We start from the raw sequence: 17,847 nt of genomic DNA, 5'->3' as shown, positions 1-17,847 counted from the left end.
TCCCGATGCTATCACAAAAACTACTGCAGCTTCCCCTGACCTCACCCACTGGCACATTACAAAAGAGACCTGTTTGCTTTCTCTGCGCTTATCAGAAGTCTGCTTGAGAAGACAGCAATGCCAGAGCCCTGGATAGCATTGCCACAAGGCAATCATACATGGATTAAGCTATACAGTATATTGCTTTGTACTGATGCGATATATAGTGACACGTGAATAGACCCCAATGATCCCTTATCAAACCTTCTAAGGACAGAAAGTGGAGAAGTTGTTCAAATCAATCTTTTTCTGCAATTACTATTCTTCAAACATTTTTGCATGTATAAAGTAAGTAATTAGCATGCTCTCTTCTAACATATTTTCTTTCTAACCATCTAGCGTACTCCTGCTCAGCGGATAACAGTCACTACGAGTTCTGCGCAGACGTCTGCACCACCAGCTGCTCCTCCCTCTATGACATCACCGTCTGCCCGAAGACCTGCACAGAGGGCTGCCAGTGCGATGAAGGCTACTTCTTCCAAAACAATCTCTGTGTGACCGCCGACATTTGTAACCGCTGCAGCCTAAATGCCTCATTCTACATGGTAAATGGACTGAGTGGCCGATGAAGTCAACACACAGAAAGAAAAAGAAAACTATATCACAGAAAGGGAAGGGCAGCACAGGCACCATTGCCACCGTCCATCGTAGATTAGTCTGTGGTTTTTCACAAGCATAGATTTACAACAAAAAAAACGCAATTTGCCTATTTTGCTAATTCGCACACAAAGCTAAATAAGGCCCTTAGTCAACGGTGGCTACAGGACTGACCAAGAAATGGAGGGGGGATTGTTAGGCAGATATATGCAGAAATGTTATCATGTATGTAATACATATGGAGCGCCTCTAAACTTTGCCGGGGGATCACCAGCATGCCTGCGCTGGCGATCGCAAGCACAGAGGCGCTCCATCTGACTAAGACGCATGTGCGTCTCACACGCATGCGCATCTCAGTTTTAGGATGGCGCCGCGGCGGCATCATGCCCATCTCCTCTTCATGGAAACGGGCAGGGATAGGGGGGATGGTGGGGCGGCGAGGGGCACTGGGGGAGGCGGCGAGCGGCGGAGAAAGCTCCGTAGCCACAGGGCGCGCAAGAGCATTTTGTGCACATGCGCCCCTGGCGAGAGCCGGCCGCTGGTGGGGGCTGGCGATAGAATTGCCAGCCCATTGCAAGAAAGAGGCCGGCTCCATCTGTATATGTGCTGGATCCCCCGGGGCTCAACACCGCTGAGTTAAATCAGGCAGCATAAGCCATTACACACTGTTATGGTCAGCCTTGGACTCCTATTGACTAGTCTAACAGTAGTCTGGGGGTGGCCTTAACAGTGCCTAATAGTTTATGCTGATTCCTGGTCGAAAATGGAGCCCGAAGCAGTCAGAGCTGGTGATCCCTGGTGGATCGATCCAGCATATATATTACATACATGATAAGTTTAACCACTGCTTGGTCAGAGCTGATCATACATCAATGTGGTTTACAGAAAGTCCTCCCACTTTCCCAATGGGATGCGGTCGGCAGCTTGATGCTAATAAGTCTATAGGTTGACCACTAGTGGTCCACAGGCCATAGTTCAACACATAAAAAAAGGTCGACATATCTTATTTCAACATGGTCAAAAGGTCTACACAAGCAATAGGTTGACATGGAAAAGATTGACATGAGTTTTTCAAAAACATTTATTAAAAGGTGTTTTTTTTATTTGAAGAAAAGTTTCTTTTTTTCACACTTTACCATCCAAGAAGACATAGAGTGGGCGCAGGACACTTTTGCGTTGTCCATGTCCATATAGGCCCCAAATACTGGGGAAAAAATACACGTCGACCATTTTAATGATGATCTATTGCTTGTGTCAACCTTTTCAACATGTCAACCCAAGGTATGTTGACCTATTTCATGTGTTGACTTATGGCCTATCGACCAATAGTGCTCATAGATTTTCTAGCAGTGTGTGTGTGTGTGTGGGGGGGGGGGGGGGGGGGGGGGGGGGGGGGGGGGCAGAATAATAGATATGCCATGTACAAAATGGATAAAAGAGAGGCCTCTTTCTATCCTGATACTGTAACTTTTTGGGTAATTCTGAGACACTTCCCGTATAGCGCAGAAATCAGCATCTATTTTCTATTGTCTCTTTGGCAGATAAATGAAACGGTAATGTCAGAGGACTGTAGCCAGACCTGCACTTGTACCCCCCGCCACGTGATGGACTGCCAACCCAACAGCTGTAATTCCGATGAAGTTTGCGGGATCTTGAATGGAAAAGTTCAATGTATTAATCCGGGTAAGTCATTTGCACTTGCAACTGTCTCTATGGGCCTCATTGTGGGGTCTGCAGCAGGAGTCATAGGTGCAATAATATGCAAAAGCTAATATCAGTCCTTCTCCTGGTGTAGCAGCAGGCATTTGCGTTGACCCCATTCTTTGTGCAGAAGATATGAGTGAAAGTGGATGGATCGTTTCTTGTATGAGTGCCCCAGTACTGCCTCATTGGCACCCAGTAATGGTCATCAGAGTGGAACCCAGATGTGTTCCTCTTACAGTAGCTCCAGAGTGACCCTCAAATACCTACTACAACTGCTGGTATTTCTTGCATCCTGCACTACTGCCCGCATGCAGTCACAGGCAGGTGATCGGCAGGATGCGTTCAAGCTCCGCTCCATGGCCCTTATTCTTATCGGTGCGGATTTTACCGCATGCGGTCGTCCCGCTGATGGTTATCGTCTGCGCATGTGCAGAGGTCACTCTGCGCATGTGCAGGCGATTTCGCCGCACGTATTCTTCAGACGCCGCACAGGGGGCAGAGAGGGGCGTGAAGGGCTACTTAGCCTCATTACCCTATGCATACGCCCCGCGTTTCATGGGCGTTCCCATGCAAACGCGGGGCGTATGCATGGTAATGAAGCCGTGACGCATGTGTAGGGGGCGGGCATCTGACATGTCAGCTGCCCGCCCCCATACATGATTTCATACGGACAAGTGTCCGTGTGGTCTTGGGTGGCGGCAGCTGGTGGAGCGTGCGGCCCTGCATTCGATGGTCGGCGACCATCGAATGCAGGGGCTGCTCCCAAGATGGAGGAGGCGTATCCCCGTCCACTTTCATGCGGACCGCAACATATCCGCGTACGGACGGAGGTGGCGATCCGTATGGAAGGCGGGGATTCGCCTGCACGGTCCTGGCCGCATATTCTGATCGGGCCGCACCGATCAGAATAAGGCCCCATGAGAGACATTCAGATCCTTCTTTATACTCAGATTTCTGTTGTTGGTACTTTGTGCATGCACAGGACCTGTTCAAGCATCATTTAATTCTTGTTGTTGGTTCCTAGATCCTTGTAAGTCGGTCACATGCAGAGATAAGGAGCATTGTGCCAATACCGATGACCAGACAGTTTGTGTCCCAGACTATACAAGTTCCTGCACGGCCTGGGGAGATGCTCACTACACAACCTTTGATGGCTACAACTTTGACTTCCATGGGACCTGCACATACGTTCTGGCCACATACATTGGAACTGATACAACCTTGGAGTACTTCAGTGTTGAGGAGAAGAATGATAACAGGGGAAGCGCAACATCCTCTTCTATCAGACTCGTCAACGTCTTTGTGTACAACTTCAACATTTCTATCATTAAAACTGAATCAGGGCAAGTCCGGGTGAGTGACTACAGTTCTGAAATGAATTATTCTAGATGGACTTTGTATGCAGTCATGAAGCGGATGGTTAAAATGCCAACATTGTTGATGACTAGAAAATATGACAAATCAGACTTAGGGTTGACATTATGGATAATGCAGGATAGGCAGAATCTTGGACACGTACAAGGGATGCAGTGACCAGGGTAGAGGAGAAGCAACAATCATTGGTCTACTAGAGAGGGCAGGTGGTAGTGTGTAGGGATATGAGGTAGAAGATGTATGTGGAGCAGTGGAGTTGGAGACTGCCTTGTATGGGAGAGTTAGGAGAATTCTGGGGGAATAGGAGCCAGTGCAGATATTGTTCAAGAGGAGTGGCTGAAGTGAAGTGGAGGAAAAGTAGACTACTGTAGCGTCAGAGTTGGAGAAGTAGATACACAAAGGCAGAGAACGATATCAATCTAAGGGGCTTATTTATCAACAAGTGATAAAACTCATTGGGCAAAATGTAAAAGCCTCCGTAGCCCTTTGGAATGCCGGCCACACTCTGAGTTTTTTTTTTAAAGGGGTAATTACTTATAAGGCATGGTTTTGCCTTGTAAATGATTGCCCCTTTAAAAAAATCTGAGTTCAGCCAGCCATTGTGCCTGATAAACCTCATGATATAAATTAGAAATAGTGCTTCAGCCAATCCGCTTCCAACTGCCATTTTTCAAACACATGACAATTAGTAGTGGAGCATGTGGCAGTTAGGGGCTCAAAATGTTATATTTGGGGGCAGATTGGCTGCAGCACCATTTTTCCTGGGCAAGGAGTTTTTTCTGTTTTTCTTTGATGTACAATATGCAGTACACAAAAGTATTTGTTCCCTTTGAAGATACAACCTAAACATATACAATTGCTCTCGTTATGATGTGCCGAGGGTAATTTCAATGTGGCAGGAGTTAATAATGGCTATACGGTATGCAGCAGAAGGCGTCTATTACAAGTAGATACTTCCTGCTGCAGCAGAGATCCAGTAGGCATTGGATCACTGACATTCCATTGGGCGGCTTGCAGCACCCACAAGGATGCACAAGTCGGCCATCGCAGAGGCCAAGAAATCATCATCCAATTATGGAAATGCCTCCCCCTTTTTGGGGTGGAACAGAGACAACGCTGCCCACTTCCTGGCTCACAAAGGTGATAGACTCTCAATCACTGACAGTCTGCTGCTGTTCTGCTTCCTACAGTGCAGGATCCATTTTTGCACAGGCAGAATGGATTTTTAGTCATTGGTGGCATAAGTAGCAACAGCAATCAGACCTGATCCACTGTTAATATTCCGAAAATACAAAATCAACCAGCTACTTTCATAAATGATGTCATACAGGGTAGGCTCCAGAGAAGGGGCTGCAGCACGGTTTAAAATCTAAATAGGAGAGTCGCACCAACTGCCATTCCAAACTGTCTCACTAGCAGTTGGTGTGGTGCCCCTACTTGAATTTTGAAAGGTGCTGCAGACTCCCTCTGGAACAACCACTGATGTCATATATCTTAATGACAGAAGCACAACTTAATGATTTGGTTTTATAAAACAAATAACATAACTCATCTACTACTGTGACATTCATGATATGAGAAGAAAGGATCTCCTTGTTGGAATACTTTATGTTGGTGTTGGGACAATTAAAAGAAAATTACTAGATGGAGATTGGAAACCCCCTCAATACTTAAAATTAATCAATTTATTCTGTTCCTTCTAGGTAAATGATGAGATTGCAAACCTACCCCTTATTTTGCTAAATGGGAAAATCTCAATTACCTACAGTGGAGTTTATGCCATCCTGAAAACTGACTTTGGGCTTCAAGTGAGCTATGACTACAATTGGCATCTGGATATCACCCTCCCCAGCAGCTACTATGCAAGCACAGGAGGCCTCTGCGGAAACTTTAATACCAATCCTCGGGATGACAAGGTCTCGCCCAACAATGACAAACAAACCGTAATCACTAAGTGGGCACAGTCATGGAAAGTCATTGATGATGACGATGCCTTCTGCTGGGACACTTGTCATGGCACCTGCCTGGAATGCAATGAGACCACTCAGGTTCTCTATCAAGGGGAACAGTTCTGTGGTATCATGGAGGCAGATAATGGACCTTTCGTTGCTTGTCAAAGCAATGTCAAAAGCTCCTTGTTCTTCAACAATTGTGTAAAAGACGTTTGCAGTCACGATGGTGTGGGACTCTGCCAGGCTTTGGAGACCTACGCCACAGAATGCAGAAAGCAAGGAGTCGATCTGCCAGACTGGAGAAATGCTACCGGATGCAGTAAGTTATTAGTGTAATCTTTATTTAGGAGGTTTCTTAATTAAGTTTACTTTTTTTTAATCTATTTATTTTTAGATTTATTTTAAAGGTTATATTTCTTTTATAATCCTGGTATATATGCTTTCACCCGCTCTACCCAGTCATCAGCAGGCAAGAAAGTCCTGGGCATAAATCTTTTGAGTGTATTATTTTTTGGCAGAAGCAGTAAAGACTCTTTGGCAGTGGAATTATAATGGCAATACAGCCCAAGTGGTGGCCTTGGTGAGCCGGCGCTGTGGGGGCCCATGGTCTCTGCAGATTCCATTTGGAATCTGCTGAAACTGTTCCTCCAAAAAATGCTACCTGGGAGGAGACAGATGCTTGAGGTTCTACTGGATAGCAGATATTGCTACCTGGGAGTATAGTTACTGTATGGGCTTCATGGCCTCGTCCCTTGACGGCTGCCGTTTCGGTGCGGCGTGCACCTTTCTCAAAGCATTCCCCTTTTGAGAAAGGTGCACGCCACACCGAAACGGCAGCCGTCAAGGGACGAGGCCATGAAGCCCATACAGTAACTATGCTGTCAATGCCTGTGGATGTATTTCTGTCATGCCATGACATGATTCATTGTGCCATGTGATTAACTGGTCTGTTATGACCATGAATGCAAGTTCTTCTTGAGCATTTCAATTTGAGTCCTGTGCTGGTTTTATCCATTGGCACCATAAAAGATTCAGGGCTGCTCAGGAATTAGGGGCCCTGGAACTTTAATTATCTATACTTTCCTTTTATTATGTTCTGTATTTTCTGATTACCCAACTGGCCATCCACTTTGCAGGCATCAGCACGAGGCAAATAAAATACTCGGTACTTGTGTATTATCATGGCGCCCATCGCATCGCATACCATAAGTCATACGATGGTATGCGATGCGATGCGATACAATGTTAGCAGATGTTATACAATTTCAAATTGTATACCATTGAATTGTATGCCATTGTATGCCATATACAATGGTATAAGATTTTAAATTGTATAAGCACCCTAATGGGTGTTTTCAATGTTAAATGTGCCCCCTATAAGATAAATAATTGTATAAGCACCGTAATGGGTGCTTACAATGTTAAAAGCACCCCCACGCCACCCGTGCTATCAATGCCAAAACGAAGCGTATCGAGCGCAGCGAGCCTGCGAGGGGCGGCGGCACGCATCCTCCGACCTTTTCATACCCCCACTATCCACGTCGGCATGGAGTTGACTTTATACAGTGTGGTGAGCGCAGCGAGCCACCGAGCCCGAAGCGTGGCGAGCGCACGCGAAATACATGTGAAGTAATGCGCGGCCCCTCGCCACGCTTCGGGCTCGGTGGCTCGCTGCGCTCGCCACACTACATAAAATCAACTCCATGCCGACGTGGTTAGTGGGGGTATGAAAAGGTTGGAGGATGCGTACCGCCGCCCCTCACAGGCTTGCTGCGCTCGCCACGCTTCGGGTTGGCGTTGATAGTGGCAGTGGCGTGGGGGTGCATTTAACATTGTAAGCACCTATTAAGGTGCTTATACAATTAAAAATTGTATATACAATTTAAAATCGCATCTCATTACATTGTATGCCATTGTATGCCATATACAATGGTATACAATTTTAAATGGAATACAATGCCATACGACTGAATATCGTGGGCGCCGTGATAATACACAAGTACCAAATACTCAACCAACTCTCAAAGGGTATGCAGTCATCCGGTTGTCTAGGATCGACCATCAAAAAGGTTGACATGAGTATTTCGAGATTTTTTTAAGCTGACATTCATATTTTACCATCCCAGTGGGCTTAGAGGGATAATACAATAGTGCCAGGAGCATGGCAAGTGCGGCAAACCATGTGAGAGGACGTGGTACACTTATGCGGTGCCCATGTCGACATACACAAAAAAGATCCATGTGAACATTATCATGTCAACAATTTTTGTGTGTTGACCATTTGGTCACATCGACCTAATGAATGTCGATCTTTTTCATGTGTCAACGTTTTGACTGTCAACCAATAGTGGTGGACCTTTTGCCTGTCTACCTAATTATCCACACCCCTCTCACAGGGTATAGTCATTCGGTTGACCCTATTATGGTCAACATGCATAGGTCGTCCACTGAAGGCCAACAGGCCTTAGATTGACACCTGAAATAGGTCAACATGAGTTATGTCGACACAAGCATCAGGTCGACAATGTGAAGGTCAACAGTCAAAAAGTCAACATGAGTTTTTCACTTTTTTTGTGCCGACAGGCAGTATTTCATGCCCTACCATCCCCTACAGAGTTGTAGGAAAAGTCGTGCCTGAAGCATGGTGAGCACATCGGTGCACTTAGATGGTATCCATGTCGACTGTGTCAATTGCATCCTTCCCATTGTTGATCTACAGTACTGTAATGCTTGTGTCGACCTTCTGTCCCTGTACACATAACTAGTGCTATCCGTATGACCGGTTGACAGTCAATAGGGCAACACATAAAGGTTGACACATGAAAAGGTCTACATGATATTTTCATGATTTTTTCCAATTTTGGGGGACATATTGAGGGGGGTATTCAATCTCTTTTGAAAACTTGGTGTTGTTGGAAACCTCTTTAACGACCCCAAAAAAAAAGTCATATTGTTTTTGAGTATTCAATCTTTTATTTTTCCGACTGTCGGATCCTCACCAGTTCTTCTCCTTCATTTCTCTCGACTGTCCTTACTTCTTACTTTTGACTTTTTTACCATTTTCTCTAGTTGGAGTTTAGAAAAATGGTATGAACCTATTCAATGTGAAGTTGTAAAATGGGTTTTGAGTCATGATTACGAAAATTTGAACTAGACAGTTTTTTCTGTCAGGAGCAGTCTACGTACGTCAAAATTTTGATTGATTTGTATTCTTTGACCTATCCACAGTCCTGGCATGGATCCTAGTTCTGATCCTGGTCCAGGTTCTGAATCTGGTCCCGGTTCTGGTTCCAGTTCTGGTCCTGGTTCTGGAATTCCCACAGCTTCTGTTACATCTCTGCAGTTAGACAAAATGGCACAAAACCATACGGAGCAGGGATTTATAAAGAAACTGTAGAGGTGGGAAGATGAGTTAGGGATGCCTATTTTTTGCCAATTGGTCCAAACTCTCCAGAAGGCATTATGACAATTTCAAACTGTGAATAGGCAGAATACTTGACTGTTGAGTTAAGACACGACAGGCGAGCAAAACGAAACTTGACAAAAAGTCGACTTGACAGTTTGGCAGCTTACTACCGGTATTGAATACCTTTATAAATACTACCCAACTGGGAATGGTAAAATAGCCCGAAGCATGAATTTTGTCAATGTAGATGTTGCACATGTCGACCTATTGACTGTCGACTCAATAGGTCAACAAACCGCCCTTTAATCAACACCCATAACAATAACCCATATTATAAACATAAATATGTTTTAGTGAAATATATATTTTGTCCTTTATATTCAAAAGAAAATATTTTCCAATTATAATTTCTGTTTCATCTTCGGCTAGATTTGATCTGTCCTGAGAACAGCCACTATGAGTACTGTGCCACCGCCTGTCCTGCCTCCTGCTTTGACAAAACGGCTCCAGACAGATGCACTGAGCCCTGCGTGGAGTCCTGCCAGTGCGATGAGGGGTACGTCTCTAGTGCCGGCAGTTGTGTTGATGTCACCTCCTGTGGTTGCTTCTACAATAATCTCTACTACAAGCCCAGCGAGGAGTTTTGGGCTGATGACCAATGCAGTGTGCTCTGCAAGTGTGATCCCACGCTAGGGGTAGTACAGTGCAAGGAACAGAAGTGCCAAAATAACACAAAATGTATGCTACGAAACGGAATTAGAGACTGCTACCCTGTAAGTTACTTCCCATGCATCAGTACCGGAGACCCCCACTACACCACATTTGATGGAAAGAAATTCAATTTCATGGGCACCTGCATCTACCAAATGACTAAAGTTTGTACCATGGATCCCACCCTCACCCCTTTCCAAGTCAAGGTTCAAAATGAGAAGAGAGGCAGCAAAAACGTGTCATATACAAAGTCTCTGACCTTGGAAGTCTACAACCAAACCATTACTTTAACCAGGGAATACCCACACCGGGTTCTGGTAGGTGTCTTCTGAAAGTATTCTATGTAACAACTTTATAACTGTAGACAGTAGTGTTGAGACCACCAGACTGGTGGATCTGATTTAGTATGTGTGTGTGATCGGTGCAGTTGCCAATAGTTAAAGACTTAGCCTATGTTTAACCATTAGCCCTAACTGCAGCCTCACCCTAACCATAGTATATCCCTTATCCTAAGCTAACCCTACCTGCAGCCTAACCCTAACCCCAGCCAGCCCCTACCCTACTCTAGCCCTAACTACAACCTAACCCTAATACAGCCTAGAGCTAACTGCGGCCTAACCCTATCCAGAGCCTATCCCTAACCCTACATTAGCCCTAACTGCAGCCTAACCCTAATACAGCCTAGCCCTAACTATGGCCTAACCCTATCCTCAGCCTATTCCTAACCCTACCTTAGACTTAACTGCAGCCTAACCCTACCTGCAGCCTAACCCTAACCCCAAGCAGTTCTTACCCGACCCTAGCCATAACTACAACCTAAGCCTAATGCAGCCTATCCATAACCCCAAACCATACCCTACTCTAGCCCTAACTATAACCTAACCTTAATGAAGCCTAGCCCTACCTGTGGCCTAACCCTACCTTAGCCCTAACTGCAGCCTAACCCTAACCCCAGCCTATCCCTTACCCTACCCTATCCCTAACTACCGCCTAAACCTAACCTATCCCTAATAACAGCCTAGCCATAACCCTACTATAGCCTTAACTGCAGCCTAACCGAAGCCTATCCTTACCTTAGCCCTAAATACAGCTTAACCCTTACCCTACCCTTAACTACAGCCTAACCCTAACCACAGCCTATCCCTACCCTATCCCTAACTACCGCCTAAACCTAACCTATCCCTAATAACAGCCTAGCCATAACCCTACTATAGCCTTAACTGCAGCCTAACCGAAGCCTATCCTTACCTTAGCCCTAAATACAGCCTAACCCTTACCCTACCCTTAACTACAGCCTAACCCTAACCACAGCCTATCCCTAACCCTACTCTAGCCCTAACTGCAGCCTAAGCCTTACCGCACCCTTTATCTATCCTACCTCACCATAACCTATCCCTGTACTTGCCCTATCCCTACTACAGCATATCCCAACCCGCAGTTTACAGTATCTGTACCTTAACTCTATATCTGCCGTCTAACCACAGCTTGTCCCTAACCAGAGTCTAACCCTAAATTTAAAATGGACTTTTGACATTATATCCATTTCAACTTTATGTCCACATAAATATTGTGAATATTGAAAAGACTGCCAACATTTTGTCCATTAGAAATTCAGACAATCAGACCAAGTTGTTGACACTCTGAATGCCGACATAATGACTGTATGTCCTTTAAGTGACTAATCAATGTCATTCATCTTCCAAACATCACAATTATCTGATGCAACTTTTTTCTTTGTAGGTCAATGGCGTCGCCAATTACATACCTTGGTCAATGAAGTCCAACAAGATTAAAGCCTTTATGAACGGGGAACACGCCTTCGTCCGAACTGATTTTGACGTAACAGTAAATTACAACTGGGACAGTTATGCTCGGGTCATGGTGCCCAATACCTATGCTGAAGCACTTTGCGGCCTCTGCGGAAACTTCAATCAGGATCCACATGATGACCTGACCCCAGCAGATGACAAAGCAGGTGGAATTAGCTTTGCCGACCGGTATAAGGTGGGTGAAACACCTGGATGCAATGGAGGCTGCAAAGGAGAGTGTCCCAAGTGCAGTGATGAGCAGACACTTACGTATTCGAACCTGACATACTGTGGCATCCTCAACAAGAAGAACGGACCGCTCAGCAGCTGCTATGCAACCATTGACCCAACACCATATTTCAATGACTGTGTTTATGACAGCTGTCAGTATCTGGGGCAATACTCTGCGGTATGTGGGGCCATCGCCAGATACATTACAGAGTGTCAAGAAAAAGGAATTAAGGTTGGAGAATGGAGGTCATCTACAATCTGCGGTAAGTGTTGCTGATGGTTACACTAGTGAAATAACAAGAAATGCTTTTTCTGGGGGGCTGCTTCAGAGTTGGGCGCAGACGTGGTTATGGTCAGTGGTGGATCCAGGGGAGGGGGCAGCATCCGCTACTGGGTATGGGTATTCATTTTACCGCAGTTGAGTCTATTTCTATATGTAAATGCCCAAGCACAGCCCCTCCCTGGTGTAAATTTTTTTTATCTGAATGCTCAAAGACAGAGTCACCCACTGTTGGCATCCATATGTGGTGGTCAGCAGTAGTACCGTGGAGCAGTGCAAAATCTCTCTTAGTGTGGCCCTCTCTATAAAGGGTTCAGCATCTCTACATGGAGCAGCCTTCAGTGACCCTCGTGTAGGACGCAACATCTTAATGCATCTTTTCTAGCCACCCCGTTACCTTACAACCACTGTCCATGGAAGTCCCCTGCAACTATGGATCAAAACTTGGTCTGTGTACGAACAATATCAGGATGCATTATGGCCATGGGCAAAGGAAAAATGTACCAAACAGTGAGCAACTCTGGTTCAGGACCTCTGTGTATTTAAGTAATACTTATAGTAATAAATACTATTAAAGACAATGGCCTGATTCATGTTGTTATGGAATTGCAGAAGGGAACCCATTGCATTCATTCATTCAAATTCTAACGCTGTAGGAGGTGCCTGTAGGAGATAGACACCTCCTGTTTGCATTAGTAAGAATCATTAAAATTTGTATGCAAGTCATTGAGTTTACATATAGATATGAATAAGCCTCAATGATAGCAGTGGCGGCTCCAGGGGTGGGGCTGCAGGACAGTGTACATTTTCAATTGTAGAGTGTCCATCAGCCCAACCTCTGGAACAACCATTATATCATCATTGTTTGGTAAAGCCATCAGATAACTTGAGCAACACCTTCCCCCTGCCCCCTGTTTTGATGATGTCATTTCCTGATAGTCATTATCAGCGGTGGATTCAGCGGTGGGACTGCAGCATAGTGCAACATTCAAATAGATGAGACACACCAACTTCCGGTGAGTCAGCTTTAAATAGTAGTTGGTGGCAGTTGCTGTGCCTCCCCTATTTGAACTTTGGAATAGTGATGCAGTCCCTTCTCTGGAGCCGCTATTAGTCTTGGAGTAACATCCAAATATCTAATACTTATGTACTCTACTTTATTTCTTTTAGAGCCTTTCTGTCCCCCAAATAGTCACTATGAGCTCTGTGGTCCTGGCTGCCATGCTACGTGCTCCAACATTTACTCCGCATTTGACTGCCAGAAGACTTGCACAGAAGGATGCTACTGTGACAGTAACTATGTGCTCAGTGGAGACACCTGTGTCTCCATCTCTCAATGTGGCTGTGACTTCAATAACACCTACCACCAGAGAGGCGAGATATTTTACCCCAATGAAGAGTGCAATGAACAGTGCCAGTGTGGGGAGAGTGGGGTAGTCCAGTGCCAAGCAGCGCCTTGTGGACCCAACGAAGAGTGTACATTGGTCAATGGAGTCATTGCCTGTCATTCGAAGACCACAGGTTTTTGCCTTGGGGCCGGAAACAGCCATTTCCAGACATTTGATGGTCTTTCCTACATCTTCCAAGGCTCATGTTCCTACATTCTGGCTGAGGTCTGCAGCCAGAACACAGAGCTGGGGAACTTTTCCATTGTGGCAGAGAGTGACTATTTTGGACAAAGCAACGTACTTGGGACAAGTGCATTGAGAGTGAAGGTACACGACTATGAGATGGTCATGGAGCGGGGGACATCATGGCAAGTCAAGGTGAGTCATTAGGGATGGTAAGCTTCAGAAATAACTCTGTGGTTTCAATTACAACTGCGGAATAAAACCCATAATGTAATAATGGAAAACATGCTTTGGAGCTATTGGACTTCAGTGGAACCTATCCACCATACAGTATATTCCAGTGACTGTAGTGAAGATTAAAAATGTCTTTCTATGGTATAAAGATGAAAGTGTAAAACCTATTAATATTTTTTTTAATTGAAATCATTCTTTATTGATTTTTAACATTTTCTTTATAAAATTTAAAAAAAACAGAGCAATATTACTTTCAAATATGATGCAATTGCTCAATTTCTGTCTAGGCAATTTTTTTTTTTAGCAATTAAAGGGTACATTTACTAAAATGTACGTATTTAGAAGTAAGAGTTGTTGCTGTTATACTCTAGAACAGTAATTTTCCACCTTTTTCAACTTGTGGCACATAAGACCAACAATGACTTCTTGGGTTGGGTAAAATGATATTTTTGCACCTGGGCTCGCCACTCACAAGTTCTACCACTGATATCATGATTTTGTTTTGTTTATAATTTTCCCAGTGAATGGGTGTGGAGGGGCCCCAAATGCATTGCTTGCCCCAAGGCCTACAATGCTCTTAAGACGGTCCCGCTATTGCGAACCAAAAATGTTGGCCAACTAGATGGGGCATAGACATTGCATGTGACTCAGACTCAAGTCAGAATAAGTTGATGTCATGGGTAGACAGATACATTAAAGTCATCTCACGAGGAAAGTCCTTTTCAATTGCCAACTATGTTAATAACACAGTTAGTTATTTATGTATTTACATATTTATTAACATTTATATAGTGCATATATATTCCACAGCTTTATAGACAAAATGTATCAGTACTTCATATCAGTCCCTTGTCCAGTGGAGCTTACAATCTATATCCCCCCCCCCCCCCCACATGAACGAACACACACACACACACACACACACACACAAACACACATAAACAATCAAAATGCGGTTTTATCTTGACTGTAGCCAATTAACCTACCAGTATATCTTTGGATTGCGGTTGGAACCCTACATACACACAGAGAGAGAACATACAAACTCCATACTGTAAGGGAAGTGGAGGGATTGAAACCCAAGACCTTAGTACTGTGAGGCAGTAACAACATATGTTTTCCATTTCCCTTCCTAGGTCAATGCGGAGGATTACAATCTACCTCTTGTTTTGGAGAATGGAAAAATCCAGATCAACCAGGAAGGCTCCAGTATAGTTCTACAGATGGACTCTGGGTTGATTGTACAATACGATTTAGTTAACTTGGTTCATATTACAATCCCCGGTGTGTATCAGCGTTCCATGTGTGGGCTGTGTGGTGATTTCAACGGGGAACCCAACGATGACCTCCGCTTGCCATCTGGGCAGCTGTCCAAAAGCATTGAGGAGTTTGGAGCAGCTTGGAATGCAGAACCAGGGGTGATGGATTGTAGCTGCAAAGAAAACTGCAAGGGCTGTGATAAACTGAGGGCCGCCATATTCAGCCGGGACGAGGCTTGTGGGCTGCTGCTGTCCAAAAATGGTCCATTTGTGGACTGCTACAACCTTATAAATGCCACTGATTACTTTAACCACTGTCTGTTGGATATGTGTGCAAGTGATGGCCAATCACAAACCCTATGTGATAGCCTTCAGTCCTATGCTACTGCCTGCCAGGCTTCCGGAGCCAATGTTAAACAGTGGCGGTCAACCACTTTCTGCTGTAAGTATCTCTGTGTTCTGGTGTTGTTAGAGGCCTACTGTGTATACTGTAAGGAAGAACCAGCTGCATTACATTAATTGCCTTGTGTTTGACTCACAGCCCTGGATTGCCCAGCGAACAGTCATTATGAGCTGTGTGCTCGCACCTGTGATATCACATGTTCTGGGGCAACAGCGCCTGCTTTCTGCACGGAAAGATGCTCAGAGGGCTGTCAGTGTGACGATGGTTATCTTTTCAATGGTGGCAGCTGCGTGTCCATGGATCAGTGTGGATGCGTGTACAATGGAATAACTTACAACGTAAGTTCTACTAGTAGTCCATTACTATCTTTATTGTTACAATTTTACAGAGAAATTTAATAACAAGAATCTTGGGGGACAACGCGCTGGCAGCCACTAGAGGGCACCAAACTAAGCAATTCACCTGTACATTAGCTCATTCCGGCGCATCCTGTGCCTGAACTCAAACCTGACTTTTATCGGTGCGCCCATTAGTTTTGACAGGTTTAGCCGCTAAACCCGATCATAATGAGCATGATCATTGCAAGATAATGATCAATTGAATATCACCCTCTGATTTCCCATAACTTTAGGCAAGAGATCGGGTGCAATATATCAAATGAGTATGGCCCACAATGTTAATACGTCATTTGAGATTAGTAATCAATGTGGTGGTTATTGACGTATGGCTTGGTTACTTTGAAAGTGTCTTCTCCAGGGGTGTGCATGACTTAGACATGCTCCCTAGCCACACCTCCATGTAGCCACTCCTCCAGCTTAGTCCACTCATCTCAACTTCGGGGCGGGCCGATGACATGGTGGCATTGAAATGGTGCACCTGCCAATCCGCATTGCCTGTTCTGCTCCACACCCAGCTACTGTACATAGACAGGATTCATGTTTGCCAATTCCAGTGCATGTAATCAAAAGTAATCATCATCATAAAAATGTAGACTATATACAAAAAAGATTGGCTATTACTCTTGTCTGTCTATGCTCTTGTAACCTTCACCTTTGTAAAAAGTTATTTATTTCCCTTCTCCTCCAGCTTGGAGACTCCGTTGTGTCCGAAGACTGCCTCCAACTCTGCACATGCCAGAACGGTGGTGTTGCATGCACCGACCTGGGCTGCTCAAACACAGAGTATTGTGGTGTGCAGGAAGGGAAGAGAGGCTGCATTGAGAAACAAGGAACTTGCACCCTTAGCGCCATGGGCAGCCTGATGTCATTTGACCAGTTATCAGGCTCCATTGCAGCTGACACCTTTGACCTTGCCTCCGTGTGTGACGCCAATGCTGACACTTGGTTCCGGCTGGTTGTCATAATCCAAAATTGCATAAAGGATGATGAAAGTGAAATATCTGCAGTTCATGCCTATTTCAACAAGGTCTCCATCGCGTTAACGCTCAATGGAAAGGCTTGGGTAAGATCATAGTATGAATTTGTTCACATGAGGCAATTAGGGTGGTTATTCAAACCTTGATCGTTGAGCTGATAATTTTTGGAGCCCTGCGATCAGATAACTGCTGCCGAACAAGAGTTTAATCCCGGCCTGTGCAAGGCTACAAAAATATTGCAGATCGGCGATTAGCTGCAAATCCATTGAATGATTTTCCCATTGTGTGTGCAGTCTGTGTGTAGCCCAGGACCTACTCTGCCAGTGCGATAGAAAAAGGCTGATCGGGGGTAGGAGCGTCACACACCTTCCCTGAAAAAGCCTGGACACACCTGCATTTTCTCTGACACTCCCATGAATTATATAAAAAAACGCTCACAACAAAGTCCTCATTAATTATCTTCTGTGTCCGAATCAAAGGATGCGTTCAAGTATGCCGGAATGGTTCGTCTCCGACGTATATGCGAAATAAACAAACGTAAATATATGGTGAAAATCTTCTCTTTTGAACAAATAGTCTTTTTTTCATATACGTTTCTTTCTACTTGGTTGTCGTACTGTACTCACATCAAGAAGCGTGACTACGGTACGATGACCAAGTATAAAGAAACGTATATAAAAAAAGACTATTTTTTTTTTTTAAAAGACGATTTTCACAATATATTTTACGTTTATTTATTTCACATATACGTCAAGGTCGAACCATACCGGCATACTTGAAAGCATCCTTTGATTCGGACACAGAAGATAATCAATGTGGACTTTGTTGTGAACGCTTTTTTTTCTTTGTACAGTATACAGTATCTCTTTTGTGGTTTCAATGTTTTGTCTGACGTGTTAGGTG

At 44.6% G+C, this 17,847-nt stretch overlaps 1 protein-coding gene across 1 annotated transcript in view; it reads left to right on the top strand.

The window, feature by feature from the left end:
• Window positions 1-17,847, top strand: part of LOC146042453 (IgGFc-binding protein-like) — a 55,239-nt gene that overhangs the window by 33,636 nt on the left and 3,756 nt on the right. Inside the window, exons 21-31 of the mRNA XM_083162444.1 lie at window positions 379-584; window positions 2,178-2,319; window positions 3,365-3,693; window positions 5,418-5,985; window positions 8,895-9,008; window positions 9,502-10,100; window positions 11,524-12,085; window positions 13,273-13,868; window positions 15,044-15,608; window positions 15,708-15,907; window positions 16,656-17,030. Of these exons, the coding sequence (XP_083018570.1) occupies window positions 379-584; window positions 2,178-2,319; window positions 3,365-3,693; window positions 5,418-5,985; window positions 8,895-9,008; window positions 9,502-10,100; window positions 11,524-12,085; window positions 13,273-13,868; window positions 15,044-15,608; window positions 15,708-15,907; window positions 16,656-17,030 (4,256 nt within the window). The remainder of the gene's footprint in view (window positions 1-378; window positions 585-2,177; window positions 2,320-3,364; window positions 3,694-5,417; window positions 5,986-8,894; window positions 9,009-9,501; window positions 10,101-11,523; window positions 12,086-13,272; window positions 13,869-15,043; window positions 15,609-15,707; window positions 15,908-16,655; window positions 17,031-17,847) is intronic.

This window comes from Crinia signifera, chromosome 19 (assembly GCF_055691185.1).
Source record: "Crinia signifera chromosome 19, ASM5569118v1, whole genome shotgun sequence".
Taxonomy (NCBI): domain Eukaryota; kingdom Metazoa; phylum Chordata; class Amphibia; order Anura; family Myobatrachidae; genus Crinia; species Crinia signifera.
This window is presented reverse-complemented; position numbering and strand designations above follow the sequence as displayed.